General features: G+C 34.6%; 4 protein-coding genes and 1 pseudogene across 4 annotated transcripts; 2 read left to right on the top strand and 3 right to left on the bottom strand.

Moving 5' to 3' along the window:
- Positions 1–431: 431 nt before the first annotated feature.
- LOC122588112 (receptor-like protein kinase FERONIA) lies at positions 432–3,953 on the top strand. Its single transcript, XM_043760249.1, has one exon. It carries the CDS (start codon positions 432–434, stop codon positions 3,951–3,953), a length of 3,522 nt encoding a protein of 1,173 aa, XP_043616184.1.
- A 53-nt stretch (positions 3,954–4,006) lies between these two features.
- Positions 4,007–8,428, bottom strand: LOC122588696 (ABC transporter B family member 27-like). The gene is made up of 17 exons (XM_043760865.1): positions 8,210–8,428; positions 7,672–7,746; positions 7,554–7,589; positions 7,399–7,473; positions 7,171–7,295; positions 6,973–7,072; positions 6,630–6,801; positions 6,412–6,530; positions 5,962–6,072; positions 5,744–5,888; positions 5,519–5,651; positions 5,361–5,436; positions 5,180–5,245; positions 4,995–5,102; positions 4,802–4,909; positions 4,523–4,720; positions 4,007–4,425 (listed from the first exon to the last, which is right to left on the bottom strand). Exons 1-17 carry the CDS (start codon positions 8,294–8,296, stop codon positions 4,219–4,221), a joined length of 1,941 nt encoding a protein of 646 aa, XP_043616800.1. The 5' UTR covers positions 8,297–8,428; the 3' UTR covers positions 4,007–4,218.
- A 2,195-nt stretch (positions 8,429–10,623) lies between these two features.
- Positions 10,624–11,233, bottom strand: LOC122590152 (protein SPIRAL1-like 3). Its single transcript, XM_043762489.1, has 2 exons — positions 10,913–11,233; positions 10,624–10,714 (listed from the first exon to the last, which is right to left on the bottom strand). Exons 1-2 carry the CDS (start codon positions 11,231–11,233, stop codon positions 10,634–10,636), a joined length of 402 nt encoding a protein of 133 aa, XP_043618424.1. The 3' UTR covers positions 10,624–10,633.
- A 4,071-nt stretch (positions 11,234–15,304) lies between these two features.
- LOC122588111 lies at positions 15,305–18,042 on the top strand (annotated as a pseudogene).
- A 74-nt stretch (positions 18,043–18,116) lies between these two features.
- On the bottom strand, positions 18,117–20,543 carry LOC122587234 (protein SPIRAL1-like 2). Its single transcript, XM_043759345.1, has 4 exons — positions 20,432–20,543; positions 19,752–20,096; positions 19,552–19,660; positions 18,117–18,376 (listed from the first exon to the last, which is right to left on the bottom strand). Exons 2-3 carry the CDS (start codon positions 20,079–20,081, stop codon positions 19,580–19,582), a joined length of 411 nt encoding a protein of 136 aa, XP_043615280.1. The 5' UTR covers positions 20,082–20,096; positions 20,432–20,543; the 3' UTR covers positions 18,117–18,376; positions 19,552–19,579.
- Positions 20,544–22,541: the final 1,998 nt, after the last annotated feature.

The raw sequence follows: 22,541 nt of genomic DNA, 5'->3' as shown, positions 1-22,541 counted from the left end.
CTGTTTACTAAAACTTCAACAAACAAGGTCTGAAAATAACTAGCTAGTATATGATAGTAAAAGTTACACAAGCAGCATGATACTAGGCTTGTTTAGAATCAAATTTCGGACAATTTTGATGAAACTAAAAAACGTGACGGTATGAATTTAATGAGAAATTTTATTATTTACATCATGTGTGTATATATGTTTCTTTGCAAACCTTCAAATTTCAAACAACGTGTGCCTTGAACACAAATGTTTTTGAATCGTGCTTGCATGTCTATTTTTGCAACTAGTTGACCATTTTATTATTGACACTATTAACGGATCCTTTTACTTGAATTTATATTCACCTACTTCATCCAATATCAAAAATGTACATTTTTATCATTATTATTTCTATTATCTCATTACTTTCTACAATCCCACCCTCCAAAACACTCAATAAGATGTGTCTTAATCCCCTCATTTTTTTAGTGTTCATCATCAATCTTGTTTTGGGTGTCAAAGGAGACTTACCAGCTCCTTATTACCCGATAGACGACATCGCAGTTAACTGTGGTTCGATTGGGAACTCGTCTGCACTGGATGGGCGGGAATGGACCGGTGATGTTGATACTAAATTCAGGCTTTCAAGAAAGCAAGCTGGGAACTCGGTGAGCTCGAGAGCAGTCCATACATCTCTTTCGGGTGATCCAGTTCCCTACTTAACAGCTCGAGCTTCCCATTCTGCATTCTTCTATACGTTTAAACTACAACCCGGTCCAAAGTTCATCCGGTTACATTTCAACCCTGCTTCTTACATTGGGTTTGAAATGTCTAACGATTTCTTCAATGTACAAGCTGGACCGTACAAGCTGCTACACAACTTCAGTGCTTCGTTAACTGCATGTGCACTGGGCGTGATCTCTTTCTCTAAAGAGTTTTGTGTGACTGTTGAAGAGAATAATGACTTGACCATAGCAATCTCCCCGTCTTATAACAATGCATACGGTTTTGTGAACGGAATTGAAATCATTTCCATGCCTTCGGGTCTTTACTACACACGTGAAGGTGAACCAGGGGCGGACGTAGTTAGCCCTCACAGATACAAGTTCTACATTGACAACACTACTGCACTAGAGACGGTTCATCGGTTGAACATCGGAGGAAGCTCTGTTTCGCCAATAGAAGATACGGGAATGTTCAGACGATGGTCAAAAGACTCAGATTACCTGTTGGAGAAAAACAACAATGTCCAGGTATATCATGCTACTAATATGATCAAATATATCAACATACCAACATTCTCTGCCCCTCTTAAGGTTTATCAAACATCATGGTTAACAAGATCATCTTACACCAAGAAATCGATTACAATTACTTGGAAGTTACCTGCGGATTTAGGTTTCAGGTACCTGGTTCGCCTACATTTTTGTCAGCACGGAAACAAGAAGAAAACCAAAACCGGTCACAACGAATTTGGGATTCTCATCAACAATCACATAGCTGAAACAAATGTTGATGTTACCAAATGGAGTGGCGGATACGGGAATGCTGTTTATAAAGACTATGTGACAATAATGAGAGGAGATAAAATGAATGATAAGGCTGATCTTTTGATCGTTATCTTTTCAAAGAACGGGTTGACGGAAGGAAAGTTGAATGGGTTAGAGGTTTTCAAACTAAGTAATCCTGATGATAGTCTTGCAGGTTCGAACCCTGAAGTTCGACCACAATCGTCATCAAGTTGGATGCCAAAGTTGCCAGTTTTTGGCTCCCTAAACGTGATTGCCACCAAACTGATCGTTTTGATTACTACATTGAACATCATCGTGTACATTCAAAGATGGTTTTGGGAGGAAAAGCTCGTGAAGAAGAACGTACCATTACCATCAGCTTCAGTATCATCATCGGATGATTCGTGTCGTTGTTTTACACTTGCAGAGATCAATGCAGCAACCAGTAACTTTGACAACGCGTTGGTGATAGGCATGGGCGGATTTGCAAAGGTGTATAAAGGTGTAGTCGATGACGGTACCAAAACTGTTGCTATAAAACGAATGACTTCAAGATCACAAGAAGGATCTCTCGAGTTTTGGATGGAGATTCAAATGATTTGGCGGCTTCGCCACAATCATCTTGTTTCTCTCATTGGCTACTGCGATGATGGTACAGAGATGATCCTTGTCTACGAGTATATGCCTCGTGGTACCCTCGCAGAGCATCTTTTTAAGCCCGGTCTAGATAATCGAAGCAGCTTTGAGCCACTCTCATGGGACCAACGGCTCAAGATTTGTATCGGTGCAGCCCGTGGACTAGACTATCTACATACGGGTACTAATCACGGAGTTATTCACCGCGATGTCAAGACATCCAACATTTTACTAGACGATAATTTCGTTGGTAAAATTTCAGATTTTGGATTGTCAAAAGTGGAGAACACGAGTCAATTGTTGGCGAAATCATACGTTAGCACAAATATAAAGGGTACGGTTGGATACCTGGATCCCGATTACTTTTTGTCCCGTAAGCTGTCAAGGAAATCTGATGTTTATGCATTTGGAGTTGTGTTGTTTGAAGTTTTATGCGGAAGACCAGCAGTTGATCCTGGGCTTGAGGAAGAACAGCGCAGCCTTGCATTATGGGCACGGCAGAGCATCCGAGAGAGAAAACTCGATCAGATTATTGACCCATGTTTGAGGGGTGAAATAACGCCTCGTTGTCTGAAGGTATTCACTGAATTAGCGGAAAAGTGTTTAGAAAATCAACCGAAAAGAAGACCGAGCATGGCTAACATAATCTCAGGGCTTGAATTTGCACTTGAACAGCAGGAAATAAAAGAGTGGTTCATACCTGAAGAGCCAGGATATGGTGGTAACCTTTCAGTTTCTAATTCACCAAGATCAGAACAATCACCATCAAATGTGAGTAAAAAGAGTCTGAGGCCTAAAAGGTTGAAGAGCTGGAGATGGGATTTGCTCTGGAACGGAGTGAAAACCGTGAAAATGGACTCATTTGTCTCTATCAGTAGTTCAAAGACGTATGAAGATAGCTGCAGGCGCTTTCTTCTTTCCGAGATTCACTCAGCCACAAATGATTTTGATGAAAACCTCATCGTGGGAACTGGTGATTTTAGCATCGTGTACAAAGGGTACATAGATTACGGAAGTAGAGTGGTTATCATGAAGCGGTTTAAGAAGTTCATGATAGAGAGCTGGTCCAGGAAAACAAACTTTGCATCTGATTTTTGCAAAGAGATTGAGATGTTATCCCAACTCCGGAATCCCCATTTAGTTTCACTTATCGGATATTGTTATCATAAATCAGAGATTATACTGATTTATGAATACATGGTTAATGGTAGCCTACGCAGTCATCTTTATGGCAGCCAAACCATTGATCCGCTCACTTGGCAACAGAGGCTACAAATATGCATTGATGCCGCTAAAGGCTTGGAATTCCTTCAGGCAGGTAATGCCCAAACCATTCTTCACCGCGACGTTAACCCAGGAAACATTCTTTTGGACGACAAATGGGTTGCAAAAATTTCTGATTATGGACTCTCAAAAGTCGGCCCGCTGTATGCTGTTTCAGATAATCTCACCACTGCTCTCGGCAATTGCTTAGGGTACTTAGATCCCGAATGTATGTTCAACAACGGCAACAAACCAACAGAAAAATCCGATGTCTATTCATTCGGTCTAGTTTTACTAGAAGTATTATGTGGTCGAAAACTAGAAGATCACATGCTTCAAAGAGATCAAGTGTTCTTAAGAAGCTGGGTAAAGAGCAACATTGCCAAAGGAACAATTCATAGGATAACTGATCCATTTTTAAAGGGGCAAATCACTCCCGATTGCCTGAAAGAGTTCATCAAGATTGCTGAACGTTGTTTAGCTGACCAGAGTACCAAACGACCATCGATGACCGAAGTAGTTAAAACCCTTCAGTTTGCAGCACAGCAGCAAGGAACTGCAAAACAAAACTAGAACAGTTTCGCTTCTAAAACATGTAAGTTTTATTGAATCAATTGTAGAAACCATTTGGATCAATCTTCCAATTGAGTATTATACAAACCCCTATAATACAGATATTGTTCTCATCATATGTGTATATGATCTTTGTGTATGGTGTACATGTGTAGTGTGAAAGTGTGAAATAAGAAGGTTACAATGAGCACTAGTACATTTCATGTAAAAAAACTCAATTCATAGCTCTTACCCTTCCAATAGGGTTACATTCTGATTATCAAAACTACGAGTCCACATTTTGTGGAACTTGTAATTGCCTCCTTACAAGTGCAGTGTAAATTCCATCCATGTTAAGAAGTTCATCATGATTTCCACTTTCTGCAATCTGGCCATCAGATATCACAGCTACAGTGTCTGCACTCTTTACAGTCGACAGCCTGTGTGCTATCACTAGAACTGTTCTTCCTTGCATTAGAGAATCCATTGCGTCCTATTTCACGCCAACAAAAGAACACATCAGAATCAACTCACAGCTCGGTATATGTTAAGAATAGTGTGTATGTCCATTTCCAGACTTTCAGGTGCACCTGAACAAGATATTCACTTTCAGCATCTAAAGCACTAGTGGCTTCATCCAATAGCAAAACTCTGGGGTTCATCAAGAGTGCCCTAGCGATAGCTATTCGTTGTTTTTGACCTCCCGATAACCTCAACCCACGTTCTCCTACAACAGTTTGATATTTTTCTGGAAATGAAGATATAAAATCGTGGGCATTGGCCATTTTCTGTTGTATTCCACTTCAGTTAATTAGTTCAACAGCATAATTCAGAAAATATAATATCATAGAAAAAAGAAAAATACTTACAGCAACATTCTCTATATCAGAAGTGCTGGCTTTGCCATCAAACCCATATGCAATGTTATCTTCTATAGAACAGTTGAACAAAACAGGCTCTTGGCTCACGATACTCACCTACAAAAATGGAAAAGTCACGGTCAAAGTCAAAGTCTTTACGGAAAGAAACTGAGGGACAGTATAAATTCGTAAAGTATGGTACCTTTTTGTGTAGAAACTCGTGTGATATATCAGGTAAAGAAACCCCATTTAGCAAAACCTTTCCATTCACTGGGTCATAAAATCTTTCGATCAAATTTGCTATGGTGGTCTGTGAAAAAACACACATGTCAAGTGTTAATGGCCCAAACATCTCAAAAGGCACCGAAATAGTGATCTTTAAGATACCTTTCCACCACCACTTGGACCAACGAGTGCTACTTTCGAACCAGGTCTTAGTTTTAACGTTATCCCCTAAACATAGCAACAAATCTTAACATTAGGACAAGATCCATAGACCAGCTTTGTGTTGACTTTGACCAAACAAAGAAGATGGTAATTGGTAAATTAATTTTTCTGAATTTATTACCTTAAGTACCATATGGTTGGGACGAGACGGGTAAGCAAACCAAACATCATCTAGTTCAACATCACCATCCGGATCACTGCAATTAAAAACCATAATTAAAACATTGAATAATTGTTTTATGATTGGTTTATGCAAAAGATAATAAAGGAGAGACCGACCCCACAGGGCACTGGTTTCCCGCTTTTGCCATGCTTGACACACGATCTAGAAGCTGAAAAACTCTCCTACTTGCACCTGCAGCTTTCATGGCGGTTGTATATAATCCCGATAATGAAGATATCGAAGAACCGACTGCACATCAGAAATTCAAGTAGTGTTATCACGGGGAACTTAACAGTAGTTCAAACTTTTTTGGTTTACTAAGGCGTAATAGCACTTCATACCAGTAAGACTGTAGAGAATGAAGGACGTTAAAGAACCAGCAGTCATGGAGCCTATTATAGTTAAATAAGCTCCATATATCACAACTGTAATAACAGACAAAGTTGAGGCTCCACTCATACCACCAGAAAAAACACCCGTGAGTTTCTGTCGTGTAAACATAAAAAATTTTAAAAATTTTTGTTAAGAAAAAGATGGCTTATGCTTAAATAACACTTACCGCTTGTCGGAGCCCGAGTTTTAACGTCTCATCAACCTTTTCAGAGTAGGTTGAGATAGCATAAGATTCTTGTGCAAACGATCTCACTGTTCGAATAGCCCCAAAAGATTCCTGTATGTAAATTGTCAAACGTTGAGACCTAACAGAAGGACATAGTAGAGGTGGCAATTATGACACAATTACTTATAAATGGGTTGAATATCATTTCAAACTAGTCAAATGGGTCGAATCAGAAGTAGAACGGGTTGGAAGTCATCTAAGGTCAAATTTTGATGCATAAAATCCTAAACGTATTATTTATTGTTGTGATAATATTGGTAATAACAATCGATAGACGAAAACTGACCCGAATTCCCCCACCTGACACCTAAAGATCTTGCAACCTCTAGACATAAGTACATTAAAAAATAATAATAATAAAAAAAAAAGAGGCTGATAAAAGTAACAAACCTCTGCAATTGAGGCAGCAACTGCGGCTGCAGCTTGTGTTGCATGTGATAGTTCTCGAAGATACCTTCCAAAATAGCGTACGGCTACGGATATTACTGGTACAACAATAAGAGCCAGCACTTCACACAACAAGAAACAAGAAATTGTTATTAACTGATAAAGGGTACTTTCTTATATTGATTGGAATCTTATAAATCAATTTACACACAAAAACTTACGTGTTAACTTCCAGGAGGACGAAAACATAAAGCCAAGACCAATAAATGCAGTAGTCACATTTCGTAGTGCCTCAGAGAGATTAGTGGTTGCCGCATTCTTAATTATTTGGGTGTCTTCAGAAAGTCTGCTAAGTAATTCCCCTGTTCGAGTAACATCATAGAATGCTATTTCCTGCATAATTGGCAGTATAAGTAACGGGTCAATATGGGCCATGCTGACCCATAGTTGTCTATACAAAATAGCTTTTTCTTCAAGAATAATAGATCAAATTTCCATGATCTAATGCCCAAAAGAAACTTTTTCTCCAGAAAATATATACAAAATAAAAGTCAATAAACTCACCTGCTGCATAAGATGGCCAAACAATTCCTTTCTTAAACGAGCAACAACCCGCTCACTTGCAGAAGAAAACAGCCATGCTCTGATTGCTGTTGACAAAGAACTAAGACCAAAAGATTATTATAGAATCCTACTTGCTATTCTCAAGTTATTCCATTTAAGCAGCGTTATTCATCGGATTTAGAGAGAAAATAAACACACCCAACAACCACCACCAACACGACGGCTAAAATAGTATCCTTGACGGCGCTCAGAGCTTCACTTTGCTCTTCTGGAGTCCTTATATCTCTTGATACAATATCAATGATCTTCCCACCAAATGATGGCTGAACACACAAAAGAGTCAACATCAAACTTAATAATTCATTAAAACCAAGTTTACATTTTTCAATGTTTTCCAGTTCAGCTACCAAATCAGAAATTGCATACGATGAGCAGACTGGATGTGGAAGCGATCAATAATGCAACCGTTGCCACGATGAGCGTCCCTGCATCAGGCTTTGCCTGTGGTAAAAATTTAAGAATATTATTGTTCAGGTTACAGTAAAACGCAATACAATAATATGCAATCGGCCCATACTCACCAAAAGTAGAACCCTGGAGAATCCAACATTTGCTGCCTAGATACACATACAATACATTTTCTCAGCAAAAAACTTCTTGATGAAACTATACAAATACAAAACCAACAACGATGATCACCTGTACAGCATCTCCATACTCGAGATCATTTGCTGGAGTATCAGATGAACCGGTTTCATTGTCATTTCTCTTTACCTACAATCAAGACATACTAATTTTAATAAAGTACTACTAAAACGACATAGGCCAGCACACCATGGCTCAGTAGTTATCCTACTAACCATCAAATTACCGCAGAATCATATGCTTGATTAAGGTCACACACTAGTAATTCATATATACCCTAATCGATAATTTGCATGTAATTAACCATAGTCAAGATACCCTTTTCACTCCAAAGAAAATTAAACAAAAAACTGGCCCATCAATGACAAGCTACCTAGGGGTATAAAACTACTTCTAATACATTATATAAAGTCCTAAAACATTACAAAAAAACATGTTATCTTCTAATATCATCAAAAAGCCTACAACTTTCAGTTTGACATGAGTTATGTAAAGTTGTGGAGTGTGACATTTGACATCATCAATCAATTAAAGTATATTACTTCACTCAAAAACTTAACAAAATATAAGATTAAAAGAAGGAAAAGGTTACATTTTTGCTGATTAAAGGAGCTCTAGAATCACCTCCAGATGACATGATTGATCTGCTTGTCCAATCCAAATGTTTCTTCTTTCCCATCTCACAATTTTTCAATAAACCCTATACATACATACATACAGTTTTTTATATATATATATTGTTTAAGGAAGAAACACATTGATGGAACAAAACTAAAGTCAGAATGTTGGAATTTTTTATTTGGTCATATATGTACCAAACCGAACCGATTGAAAAGTTGTATTATTTAAATCTGGAAGTGACGCTAATTTGTTATTTTTGTCCTTTTTAGTCTTTTAATAAAAACAAAAATCAGTTACGAATATGTAAACAAAGAAAAAGTAGTTAGGTCTACTGACGCATTTATGTGACTTTCTAACAATTCCTTTTTTCTATCTTATCGAGTCTTGTATATATGGAAAACCAACAAAAAGGATTGAAAAAAGAAGAAATGAAACCGATATATAAATTTTTTAAAATGGAATCTCCATACGTTTCATATATTAAGAAGTTTAATCAATGATGAGTTGGTGTAGTGGTTTGGAGTTTCTTTAGTGACCTACAGGTCTCAGGTTTGAATCTCTATTCCACTAACTTTAAGATATATGTAGTTCCTCTATGAGGGCTTGACTTGGTTATACACAGGTTTAAGTCTAAGGGGACAGGATTTACCCTTATTAATCGTCGTGCATTCGGGCGGATTAGTAGGGGGTTTTCCTTTCATTGGGTATTTGAAATAGGCATTTCTACTTCGATGGAGCTCTCTAGCGCGGACCCAGTTAAGACAACGTATGTTAGACCTCTCCCTGTTGAATCGCGACACGAAGTTTCAAGCGAAATTCACCTTTCAAATATGTATATATATATATATATATATTTGTATGTATATATATTAAGAAGACCGAGAACGGTATCTCCACGTTGCGGCGGTGATGGAGGTGGCGGTAATGTAATGGCGGCGGTCGGTGACGGGTGGTGGGGGAGGCAGCGGCGGTTGTGGCGGCGGAAATTGATGGTGGTGTCAGTAAATAGTTAAAGTTATTGATGTAATGTGGCTATTATGTATGGTACATCATGCATTAGATAGTGTACATTGTTGTAACTTAAAATCAATATTGAAATTTATAAGTTCAATGTTGAAAATTAAAAGTGAATTTGCTTTATAATATACGAAAGAAAGGTATCCGCACGTTGCAACGGTGATGGATGTGATGGCAAGGTGGTGATGTAATGGTGGTGGTGGTGGCGGTGGCGGTGATGGGGTGATCTACCAATCTAACTCAAATTTTCACTCTAACTCACAACCCAACCTAAACTAATTTTTTATTATATTAAAATGAATTTATCTAAATCAAATAGTTTTATCTAAAAAAATATGGTTTTTTTTTTAAAAAAAACTCTGTTATTAATAAAATTTATGTCAAAATATTTGTAATTGAAAAATAATTCTATGTTTTTAAATTTCTTCAAAAAGTTATAGAACGTAAGATATTAAAGAAAAACCAATAAGGTTTATAACTAATTATATATATTATATTATTATTAAAGCATCTATCAAAGAGGATACAAGATTGATGACACAATCTTAGATTGTTTTGTAGGCTGGTTTGATAGGGTTCGTAAGGAATCTTTCACTATTATTAATTTTTTAATCCACAATATTAATTGAAGTTCACGAATAATGATAGTCTAAGAAAACTTGATATTGTTAGTCCGTGTATGTTTAGAGTTTTTTTGAAAAAAATTGTTATAGGATATATACTCGATTGGTTACTTATAATCAAATACTCGGTTATTTACACAGACTAAAAAAAATTGTATTTATAAATTTTATCTAAAAAAATTGTTATAGGATATATACTCGGTTACGTATAATTAAATACTCGGTTACATACACCACCACATCGTCGTTGTCACGACTACCGCCGCATTGTGCAGGTAACGTACTAGTCCACATTAAAACAAAGGGAAATGATATTCTTACAACACTTTTTACCCATATACAACAATTGTACATGTTTTACTGCACAGTATGCAACTCTATGAAGCATGAATAGTTGTATATGGCTAAAAGGTGTTGTAGGAATATCACTCTCCTAAAACAAAACATACTTAAACTACATTGATAATATTTCAACTTTATTATTACCTATATATTACGAAAAAAACAGAAAATATAATCGATCAATGACTTAAACCCAATACTTTACATTGCATTCAATTCTATTGAGATGAAAATGTTACGATTTCCAACTGATATACCGTTGATATATTAGATTGCAAATTACGAGACATTAAAAGGGTTACGTTAAACATTATGACATCATTATGATTAAGAATGCGAATTTTGACACCATCGTTAATTATTTGTTGACAATTAGCAATGGAGCCTCACATACAAGCAAGCATGTGATGCGATCATTTCTTATCATCACCAAAGAGGTAACCAAGTGAAGAATTTCCGCCTGGAGCAGCATGGACCTTGGTTGAAGGCCGATCCTGAAACAAAACACACCCAAAAAACAGAACCCGAATCAAAATATCAAACAAGGCAAGCTAGTACCCGGCCCCTTAGAACCCATTGGTCATTTTTCTAATATTGTCAAACCCAAGGCCCGTTAGTGTAAAATACTTAAAACATCATATGTACATAGTTAAAGAATTCTTTTTTTTTTTTTTAAATGGTCATATATATACCGTGATAAAATTGCCACAATTTTGTCCATCTGCCCTATGGTAATTATTTGTTGTGCTATCATGAACAGGAGCATTTGCATTATGGCTTATTAGATTGTAGGATTCAGAAGTAGGCTTTTGTAAAGACTCATCATTGGTTCCAGTGTTGGGGTCATTATCAACAGGAGTTTCCAAGGAGGGTTCGTTGGTTGCAGCCTCATCAGTCGGGTTCTGGGGTGGTGGTTGAGCGTTGCCATCCGTGGCCTCTCCTCCAGTATTGCTTCCCCCAAACAAGTAGCCTAACGAACTTTGGCCTCCACCACAACTTACACCGCGGCCCATTCTCTGATATATCATTTTCAAGTTATATATGCTTTAATCACAAAACACGTATAATTTATTTAAAACTTATGTTATAGAGAAAGTTATGCTATGTACAAATATGGAAAAGTACATGATCTATCTATCTATCTATATATATACTATACGTTCATATAGATTGGTCCATTTATGTCACATATGTTAAATACAAGCAAAATTCAAAGAAATATTATGGAATTTGAGGAGAGATTGAGAATGTTCTTTAACATACCTTGAATTGAATATACGTTCTAGGAAGGATAGAAGTAAATTGAGGATTTGACGAAGGAGAAGAATGATCGATTTAAATATTAAAATTAATGGATATATGGGGGAAGGAATGTTTGATGCTAAATTTACATGCGGTTATTGTTAAATTGGAATGGTAACTTGTTTGGAATATTAATACCCTTCCTTAGATATCGCATTTTGAAGTAAATTAATAGCGGTCTCGTTTTTTTTTTTTTTTCCTCTTATATATGATGATATCTTTTGAGGATTATAGTAGAGGGATATAGTAGAGAAGAAGTATGACTTTTATTTTGAATTTGGTTTTCTTTTACCTTTGTAGTTGGTTTGCTTACGAGCATAAATAGGCCTAAGCCAAAAGGAATAACTCTAATGTTTGTTTTTTTAAGTGGCATTATTATAATATTATATATAAAAAAATGTTAGTAAGAAACTAGCCATATACAATAAAATACTCCATTCGATCAAGAACATGTAACAAGAATTCTCACATGACTATAAAATAAGCTAGTAAACACGAAAAATCAAGACAACTACTAAAATTAGAAACGAGAGTCCAACGTGACGGAATAAAAACGACCTCCCATGGACTAAATCGAAAACCAGTTGTACCAATCCACAAATGCAAAGGGATCTAACTTGCCTAAATTTTGATTGTGTGATCCATTTGTAGCATTATTAACTATTGCTCGCCTCATTAAAACATAATGTAAAAGCGTACTTTCTTTTTCGGTACAAGCAATACTCTAAATCTTATGATCATTTGAAAAATACCCTTGTTGACTCCACTTGTGTAACGGTGCAAGAGAGAAATGACCCTGAATTTTCCAGTAAGGTCCCTATAACTCCAAATATTATCATAATCTAACTCAGCATTTGTTGAAGTACCAACATATTTAGGTCGTGAGGAGGAACCTTTATGATCCTTAATAGCAAAAGTGTTGGGTTACGATTTTAGTAAATATTATAAGAATCTAACTCAACATTTGTTGAAGTATCATCATTTGTCGAAGAACCAACAACATTTGTTGAACGACCTATTAACCAATCAAAATACTTGATTTTAAAAATAATTATTATTTTAGACTCAATATTTAATATGATTTGCAAAAGTGTTCGGTTATAATTGTTACATAATTCTATAACTTTTAAGTTAATAGTTCTTTTGTTTTAATTTTATTAACTGATAATTCACTAACTAATATCAATTTTCATTTATTTGTATGTCAAACTTTATCTTTTAATTCGATCATGAATTTCAAATATATTGTTTCAATCAATATATTTACTTTTTAAAATTTAAGTTTAAGATTTTATTATTTCAGCAAATTGATATAGTGTTTTGAATAAAACTTAATGGGTATAATGCTCATGTAAATTGTTATTAATTTTTTTTATCAAGAGTTGGTGAGTAGTTACAAGTTAGTGAGTTACAACATCCAATTTTTAAGTATGGACAATTGTATGTTATGATATCTCAAGTTAAATCGGAACGTATAATAAAGTAATGATAAACAACAAATGTCACATAAAAAATATAAACAAATATTGTCTATAAAAAAGTATTAGAATAGATAAAATACAATATAAACTTTCAAATGTTTTAGAATTATATTCTTTTAATTTGACTTTATCTACATAATTTTTATTTAAATATACATATTTAACAATTTATCTTATGTTAAAAATATAATAAACAATCAGTGTATTTGATGCAGACATACATCTAGTACTCTTTTATATACTTAAAAAGAATCTCAATAAACTCGTCGTTTTTATATATTCTCGAGAAGGATTGTTAATCCCAAGTTGTATACTTATAAATCAATTTATTAGGATTATATTGACATGATTAACGATAATATTGTGTTGTTGAGTATTTCTTTTTTAATTTTTGGATAGGAATAAAAGATAGAAAAATAGGGTTTTTTTTCATTTTTTAGGCTTTTTAATACAAATTTTTTCCTTCCAATATTGACATGAGTTTCAAGGAAACGGTTTTTTTCTTTTACTATCATATTCATACGTTTTTTTTATTGTTTTATACACGACAATGCAGTTTTAGTTAGGCCTCTTCCTAAGGAGAGCTTCGACCATGTGTCGATGGCTCTTCGATGGGGACATCTTAGGGAGTGACCTCGTCGATGGCTCAATCCTTCCACTCCTTTCGATCGATCGATGAATGTTGATGAAGAAGAGTGGGGCCACTTTTGATTTTTTTTTTATGTTGGCTATATCACCGATCTATATATATATGTGAGTTGCAGGTATATTATATACATATGATAGTATATGTATATATATTGAGAAGATGAAGACTTTTGACTTTTTACCAATTTTCGCTTTAGCCCAAAACTTTTATAAGTTTTTATTATAAACCCTAAAGTTTTTTATTAGGGTTATTTTTTAAAATTAATGTGATGGTTTTGTTTTTAGTTAAGTAATATTGTTTTATTTTAAATAAAAGTAAGTTTTATTTATGGATAAATATAAAATAAAATAAATAGACGTTGTGGAAAAGGTGTGGAAGAGGGGTTATAGGGAGTGAATGTAGAAGAGGTGGATGAAGAGAGAGAAAAGCCGATGTGGCAATGTAGAAGAGGTGTGGGGTGTTCTAGCTTAGATAGAAGCCTTAGTTACCTAAAGACCTTTTAACTAACTTATGATATAAATCCAATACTTATGATATAATTGTAAAATTATACTCGTATTATTTTTGTTCCTATATTTTCCTTCTACCTCAAAAATATAATTAACATTTTAGTAAATTTTTTTCATTTTTCGTTTAACTCAAAAGTGCTTTTTCTATCATTTTAGTAAAAGAGGATTAATGAGCCACTCAGTCCACACAATTTTCCTTTTCTTATATCTGTTATGGAACTATAAAAACGAATGATTAATAATAGGGTCAACTAGGAAAAGTTCTCGTTATATAAATTATTTAACTTCCTTTCGTATCTTATTTACACCAAACCTACTGCATGTCTGCATAGATTGGGTTGTCTATCGTGGCAGCATCTATCTCTTATTTGCATCTTTGCAATGGTGGATGACTTGTTACATGGTCTACAAAATAAGAAGTTGTGGTTTCCATGTAAATTCTTCATCTTAAATACTGCTTTTCAATCGATTATATCTGTTTCCATGGCTAATGCCATGGACAATATTACTATTGGAATGCCCGGTGTAGTTGACAAAGCCACAAAGCTTGGAAGCATGGCCTTTCTTTGCACCATTATTATGGCTGAATTATTGTCTTCTTTAGCCACCATGAATGATGAGTAAAGTCTTGCAAACATTATTAGTCTGGGTTTTTTGATGATCGTCCTGTTTTATGATCTATGCATTCAAATTCGAACTGATGTTATATCATATGAGGGAATGGATCGATCGCTTACTTCAATATATTCAGCTTTTAAAAGAATATTTTCCTCATAATTATGATTTTTTTTTTAAATGTTCATAACTATGATAAAGTTAAGCTCATGAATGATAGAAACAACAACAAAAAAATGGTGGTCGTTTATTTGGCTTTGTTATTTGTGTTGTTGATGACACGTCTATGTTCGCCTGTTCGGAATAAAAAATGGAAAAAATTTACTAAATTGTTAATTATATACCTTTCTTCTCATATCTTTTATTTTAAATTAAAATTAAAAAAATGGGAACAAATACACTTCTAAGGTGGATTTATATGTACATATACATGATTTATAAATTGTATTTAATGAATGTATAATCCCAAAATCTTGGCCCACATTCATCCCTTTTCCTCCCCTTAAATCCTCCACACATTAGAAATGGATGCGCAACTTCAAAAAAAAAAAAAAACATGTCAACACAATCGATGTTGTTGACAATGAGTTTCGCAAGAATTTCGACGACGATGGACGCGAAAAACGAACCGGTTAGTGAATTCATGCAAAACTTATCAATGTAACATGCATGTCATTTATTTTATATTTGTTATCATAATATATAGTTTTGATACTTATGTGATGTTTTTAAAATTATTAAAGGAACTTTGCTTACGGCAAATGCCCATATCATAACGGCTGTTATAGGATCTGGGGTGTTATCTTTAGCATGGGCTATTGCACAACTGGGTTGGGTTGCTGGGCCGCGCCGGCTGTTCTCATGGTGTTCTCCTTAATTACTCACTTTACCTCGATCTACATTGCTCGCTGACTCCTATCGGACACCTGACTCTGGCCAACATAACTACACTTATATGGACGTTGTTCGGGCTAATCTAGGTATTCATACATCTCTTTCTCCAAATCTATGTACTTTTTTAAAAAGTATACAACAAAAACGGTACTCAATCCCTGTTAAAAACATACTTAAATTGTTTTATAATCAATACATGGCATAAACATTTTCCCCGTTCATAACTTAAAAGTATATATACATGTCCATATATATACTCGGTAAACATTTTTTTTCATTTACTATACGTACATATTTGCACAAATTAAATCCACAAATTAGAATTTGCTATTTTTGTCTATTCGAATATGAGTACATGTAAATCTAATTATTTTTCAAATTTGGATATGTGTTATTTTTCAGGAGGGAAGAAGGTGCAATTATGTGGTATAGCTCAATACGTGAACATTGTTGGGTCCACCATTGGATATATAATTACTGCTTCTGTTAGTATGGTGTAAGTAATCTTATCTTACACTATATTAGTAAAAGAAATTATCTAATAGTACTTCTCATTATAGTTAAGCGGTTGAAAATATGTTGAAAGTTTCGAGTTCAAGACATTTGCACAAAGAAACTATCTAATAATATTATTAATTTGTTTATTTTTGAATTTTGATAGGGCAGTAAAAAGGTCAAACTGTTTTGATGACAAGGGTCATGAAGCTAGTTGTAAAGAGTCAAACTATCCGCACATCTTGATATTTGCTGTCATTCAGATTATATTAAGCCAGATTCCAAATTTTCATGACCTTTCATGGCTTTCCATTCTTGCTGCTGTTATGTCCTTTGCCTATTCTTCCATTGGTCTTGGGCTATCGATTGCTAAAGTTGTGGGTAAGCATTCCTTTTTTTTTTAAGAGTTATTGTTAATCCATTTTTGATAATAATTCTCAAAAAATATACTACTTAGCATATGAGCGTTGTCTTGATTTCTAAATTTTGACACTTTTTGCATTAGAAGTATTATTGTTGAGCTTTTCTGATAATATATATCATTAACATATATAGTGATTTATACATATAGTAATTTTGGCATTTGAAACAATATAGACCGTTATACTTGAAATGTTAGGTAGTGGTCATGTAAGAACAAGCTTAGGAATAGATGTGTCTGGACAAGAAAAAGTTTGGAGGACTTTTCAAGCAATTGGGGACATTGCCTTTGCTTATAATTATTCTCCTGTTCTTATTGAAATTCAGGTACAACTTTACCCATTTTACTTATGTTTTTAACTTTTTAATTTTTCAATTTCTTTCCAGGCCATATAGAAATTGAATAAATATATATGGCTGTGGATTTCATTGACTTGTGTTTGTATAAATATTTCATTGACTATTTGATAAATATCTTCATAACTTAAAGTGATGATACAATTTACTTAACTGTTGAAATGCGTTTGAGAACGTAAACTTTAGAAGGAGAAACAAATTAATTTACATTATACTCATAAATATGTTATATATTTATCGTCAATTTGTCATTCACTATTTCACACAATTGTTTACCCTTTCAACATTTGGTCCAACCTGAGAAGCCCAGGACCCAGACCGAACCCGTCCAAGCCCATACCTGTCCGGGCCTCGGGTCTCATTTTAGATTGTTGTCATTGATATTGAATGTTATAACCTAATGTGCAAAATAGTGGTTGACATATATGTATATATATGATTAGTGATCTGATGTAAAGTTATACTTGAAATGAATGCAGGACACTTTGAAATCATATCCACCAGAGAACAAGGTGATGAAGAAAGCATCACTAGCAAGAGTTTCGACCACCACCATTTTTGATGTCCTTTGTGGGTGCATTGGCTATGCGGCTTTTGGAAATGACGCAGCAGGAAACTTTCTCACTGATTTTGGCTTCTATGAACCTTTTTGGCCAATTGACTTTGCCAATGTGTGCATCGCTGTCCACCTAATTGGTGCGTACCAAGTTTATTGCCAACCTTTATTCAGTTTCATTGAAATCGAGGGTAGAAAAAACTGGCCCGATAGCAAGTTCATTACGACTGAACATATTCTAAACGTGCCCTTTTATGGAGAATACTATGTTAACCAGTTAACCTTTTTAGGTTGGTTTCAAGAACAGCGTATGTGATATTGACTACGGTCATAGCCATGATCTTTCCTTTCTTCAACAGCTTCTTAGGGTTGATAGGGGCGGTTACTTTCCACCCATCTACTGTGTACTTCACAATAGAGATGTACTTGGGTGTGGTTAAAGATTCTTAGTTGGGTTTGCTTGGTAGCGTCGTTGGTTGCAGCTATCGGGTCCGTTCAAGGACTGTTGACAGATGTGAAGAAATATAAACCGTTTGAGAGTTGAGACAGTCTAATTTATGTTTGGTCTTTAGAAATTATAATAAAGATTTTTGCAATGTTTTGGTACTAGACATCGTATAACAACTAATACGACACATCATTGTCTATTTTTAGTACACAACGCAAAACACCACAACTAGATGAAGCATTTTCAATTTTTACAAACACTTGTAGAATGAAACTAGAAAATTTCTGTCTACAGTTACACATGGAACCACATTTCTATTGTCTGGCCATTTAGCATAGCAAATATGCAAACTGCAACCAATACTTTAACCCTTAAGATGGTAGAAACCTGCATTTTCAAAAGAGTGTGAATTCGATCCACAGGGGAATTACTGCACATTGTAAAGAAGGCATGTGTTAGTGTGTAAACTAAACAGTCGGTCCGTTTTTCATAGAAATCGGTGTTATCACTTACATGGAAATCCAAGTGTTTAATCGAATAGCCAATAAACGAATTTTGAAATTTTATCACAATATAATTGCCAATTTCATCATAAACAAGTCAAAACAAGCAAGACCCAATTCCATAAAAGTAAACAAATAAAATAAAAAAAAATTAAAAAGCGAAACAGCCTCAAATAGGCATTGTTCATTATAGCAAAACAAGGAAATGCATAATGCCATCATTAGAGTTATTTGTGCTTGGTTTCATCACAGAAACTTGAAAGATCATGAGCAAATAAGTTTCACTGATTAACCAGATTATCCACACTCTATAAGCATATTATCCTAGATCTGCCACAATATAATATAATCATCCATAATCATAGTTCCAGGTAGTGTAATCATTAACAAAATTAAGATTTGGAAACACATATTACATAACACTTGTTTGACAACATCTGGTCCATGAATCAAAATCATAGTTGAAACAAAATGAGTTTGGGGATATTATCTGAGCAAGCTTCAATTTTTATTCCAATTCTCAAATTTCGTGCTACTAAACACTAACATAGATTTTAGTTTTTAGCACAAATAGAATTGCAAAAAGTCATGACTGAACGAGAAGGAAACACCTTTTAGTGGCGTATTCTCTCAGCTTTTGGCTTTGAGATTAAGGCCAGTAAACGCACTTTTAGAGATGGCTGAATGAATCAGTTATTGAAAACATTAAGCTCCTAAAACTCTAGGTAAACATTATCAAGATCGCCGATTTCAATAGTTATATACAGCTATGTTATTGTTGCAGCCTATCTATAAAGGGCAAATTCCTAAAAAAAGGTAAGATATTTACATCATCAAACGACTAATCTTGTAAAATTTTTGGTAAACATCATCAAGATTGTCACTTTCATGCATATGGTTTTATATTGAAACATATTTGATGTAGTCTGCAATCTCATAAAATGACATATTGAATACAAATAAAATGACACATTGGATAAATAAAATAAAAACTGCTTGTTCTTTGCAGCAATTTTTGCATAGATCATTGATATATTAACATTATATGACAGATATTAAATCAAAATGGATAACATTTGTACTACTTGTTGACAAGTCGTACCTCACACAGACACACAAACGCGATGATATCATTTCTTGTCGCCACCAAAGAGGTAACCAAGGGAAGAGCTGCCCCCAGGAGCGTAATTGACCTTTGTTGAAGACCGGTTCTGACACAAATCAAACACAAAAAAGAAAAACATAAGATAAGTGGAATCGTACTATCTAACAGCTAATAGTATGTAACATATAACGACATACCGTGACGAAATTGCCACGATTCTGTCCATTTTCCCTGGGGTAATTGTTTGTCGTGCTGTTATGAGCAGAAAACCTAGGATTTTGGTTGATGACACTGAAAGGCTTAGAAGCCGGCTTTTGATCAGGCTCGTCGGCAGTTGTTGCAGTAGTGCCATTTTTTTCAACCGAAGGTTCTGCAAAGCAATTCTTAGAGGGCTCGGTGGTGGCACCGTGGCTCAGAACCTCTGGTGTCGGTCGTGCGTTTCGACCCTTTTCTTCCACATCTCCCCCCAACAAGTAACCTAAAGAACTCTGGCCTCTGTTACAACTAACACCCGGACCTCGGCCCATTCTTTGTTATTCCTCCTATACCATCATTTTTTCTTATTATATTATATGAATTATTAATACAAAATATATAATATATTATACATACACTCTCGCAAAAATACATTCATTTATTCCAATTTTGAATTATTGTATGTAACATATGTATAGATCTAAGGCATTAATATCTACATTTAGGTGAGTTCATCAAGATAATAACAGTTCAGTGAGTAGATCTATGTATCTACGTAGGATTAAAAAAAAATGGAGGTTTTAATTATTAATATGAACTAAATAAGGACTGAATTTCGATGTATAGATATAGAAACGCGAATATTGAAAAAAATATATTAGAAGAGAAAATAATGCAGTACCTTTGGCGTAGAGTGAAATCAGGAGAGAAAAATGTGAAGCAGAATTGGGGAAGATGAATTCAAAATTTGAATGGAATAGGGAATAGGAATGGAATGTTTGTTTCTAATAAGTTTTACTAGTGCTAGATGATTAAGTGTTTTATTAAAAATTTTAAATTGAATTTACATTTTAGTTTTTTTTTTTTTTTTTTTAAACAAGATATTTTTAAAGTGTTAGGAACCAGATATTTCTGGACCTTCAATTCTCTCCTTATAAAAAATATCTTAGAGATAGAAATGCAAGGCTCGAACCCGAGACCATGAGTAAACTCATCTTCAGAACCTACATAGTGGATTTAGAAGATATATCTAGCCACTAGAGTTTAAACAAACTAATAAATCATCTTTAATGGAGAGTTAAGCAATAGCCGCTTTTCTATAAAGAAAAAAAATGATAATAAAAAAAGTTTTTTCTGTTGGGATTAAAGACGTTTTTGTTGGATAAGTTGAGTCGTTGAAACACGTTAAGCATACTCCGTAAAAGTCATTGGTCCTCAAAGCAATTATTTTTTTTAGAACAGTAGAATATTTATTAATACAAACACCAACTAGCAAGGAGGCAAGGAGCTAGAGGTCAAGATGTACAAAACATACAACCTAGAATACAACAATTCCAAATGTAGATCCTACTCAAAAAAATTTATGCTAAGTCTGTAAAAAAGGTTGAAAAAACATCTTCACTAGTCTCCACGTCATTCTCAAATACGACGTTGTTTCAATGCTTCCACAAAGTCCACCACCAAATAAAAAAAATTGCCTCAATTACCCTCTTGAACTTGGAAGTTGCATGGAATGAATATAGTCATTCTAGCATCTCAAAAGGACCAGCCAAGGGGATATCAACTAGTTGTAAATTTGCCTTCACACGACCCCATAATACTCTAGCAAACTCACATGAACTAAACAAGTGCGAAGTAAAATCCAAACCTAAAGGGCATACCGCGCATCTAACCGTTGGAACATCTATACCACGTGCAAAGAGATTCACCCTTGTAGGAATAACATCTCTTAAATGTCGCCAAACAAAAAGATTTATCTTCTTGGGGACATAAGAATTCCATCTAGTGGGACCGTGAGAACTGATGTGCGTTTTTATTATTGATTCTAGCTTTTAAATTTATAATGTTATACAAGTAAATTATCCTAAAACTAACACACTTACGAGCTGAGAACCTGGTCTGTGTAGTATAGTCTAGTGGTAAATTACAGGATCGTTCATAGGGACACTTGCACTACCTAATCTAATAATATGTGTAATTTTAGTTTGTTTTGGGGGTTTGTCACTAACTCCTAATAAACTACTACCTAACAGTAACTATCCGGTATTACCGGGGCAAACTGTGTCAGAAGACACAACGTAAAATATTGAAAAAGCAAATAACAGTAATTAATTTAAAATACTTGTTTGGCATCTCCGATCTCATGGTACGACCAAATACTATTCTACCCGTTTGTTAGACTGTTGGAAACTTAATCACGGCTCAGATTCTCGTTAGATTCACTTTGCCTAATTACTAGTGTTGTTGTTAGACTCACACCACCCTATAAACAAATTCTCGCTAGATTCATTCTTTAAGCATTAATGACCTAAAATTTGTGTTACTAGTTCATCTTTTAGTTACCCAGCTCTTAACTCATGACCAGATAATAATTCTCTCTGGTGACCACAGTGGTCAGTTACAAGTCACTGGATCGCGTCTGACATTGTTAAGCATCATGTTCAATTCATCCTAGTTACTATGGTTTTGGATCCCTCAGTTACAAGTGAATAACTTTTTACTCCTAGTTATAAACCGACTAGTGTTTTCCGTCCTAGTATATTAGTCCTAGTGTATGATCATAGACAACCATCAGAATTAAACTAATATATTCGGATATAGAACTTATAGCATAATGAATTACTAATAAACATGGATCTACGATAAACAGTAAAACACACTCCAACAGATTCCAACAAACAAAGTAAAACAATAAAGGTCTACATGATCACATTGATCTAAACAAGTATTCAGCCAACTAGCCTAGCATTATTAAATGAATAACAAAGTCTGAAAAGATAAAAGACATTGTT

Source organism: Erigeron canadensis, chromosome 2 (assembly GCF_010389155.1).
Source record: "Erigeron canadensis isolate Cc75 chromosome 2, C_canadensis_v1, whole genome shotgun sequence".
NCBI lineage: Eukaryota > Viridiplantae > Streptophyta > Magnoliopsida > Asterales > Asteraceae > Erigeron > Erigeron canadensis.
This window is presented reverse-complemented; position numbering and strand designations above follow the sequence as displayed.

Bases quoted from the DNA above. Each gene is read 5' to 3' on its own strand.
- LOC122588112 (XM_043760249.1), top strand. From the start codon at position 432: ATGTGTCTTAATCCCCTCATTTTTTTAGTGTTCATCATCAATCTTGTT.
- LOC122588696 (XM_043760865.1), bottom strand. From the start codon at position 8,296: ATGGGAAAGAAGAAACATTTGGATTGGACAAGCAGATCAATCATGTCA. The intron at 7,474-7,553 runs GTGAGTATGGGC...TTTTTACCACAG, and splicing joins TCTCCAGGGTTCTACTTTTG to GCAAAGCCTGATGCAGGGAC. The intron at 4,721-4,801 runs GTAAGTATTTTT...GGAATACAACAG, and splicing joins CTGATATAGAGAATGTTGCT to AAAATGGCCAATGCCCACGA.
- LOC122590152 (XM_043762489.1), bottom strand. From the start codon at position 11,233: ATGGGCCGCGGTGTAAGTTGTGGTGGAGGCCAAAGTTCGTTAGGCTAC. The intron at 10,715-10,912 runs GTATATATATGA...GTTTTGTTTCAG, and splicing joins ATTGTGGCAATTTTATCACG to GATCGGCCTTCAACCAAGGT.
- LOC122587234 (XM_043759345.1), bottom strand. From the start codon at position 20,081: ATGGGCCGAGGTCCGGGTGTTAGTTGTAACAGAGGCCAGAGTTCTTTA. The intron at 19,661-19,751 runs GTATGTCGTTAT...GATTTGTGTCAG, and splicing joins ATCGTGGCAATTTCGTCACG to AACCGGTCTTCAACAAAGGT.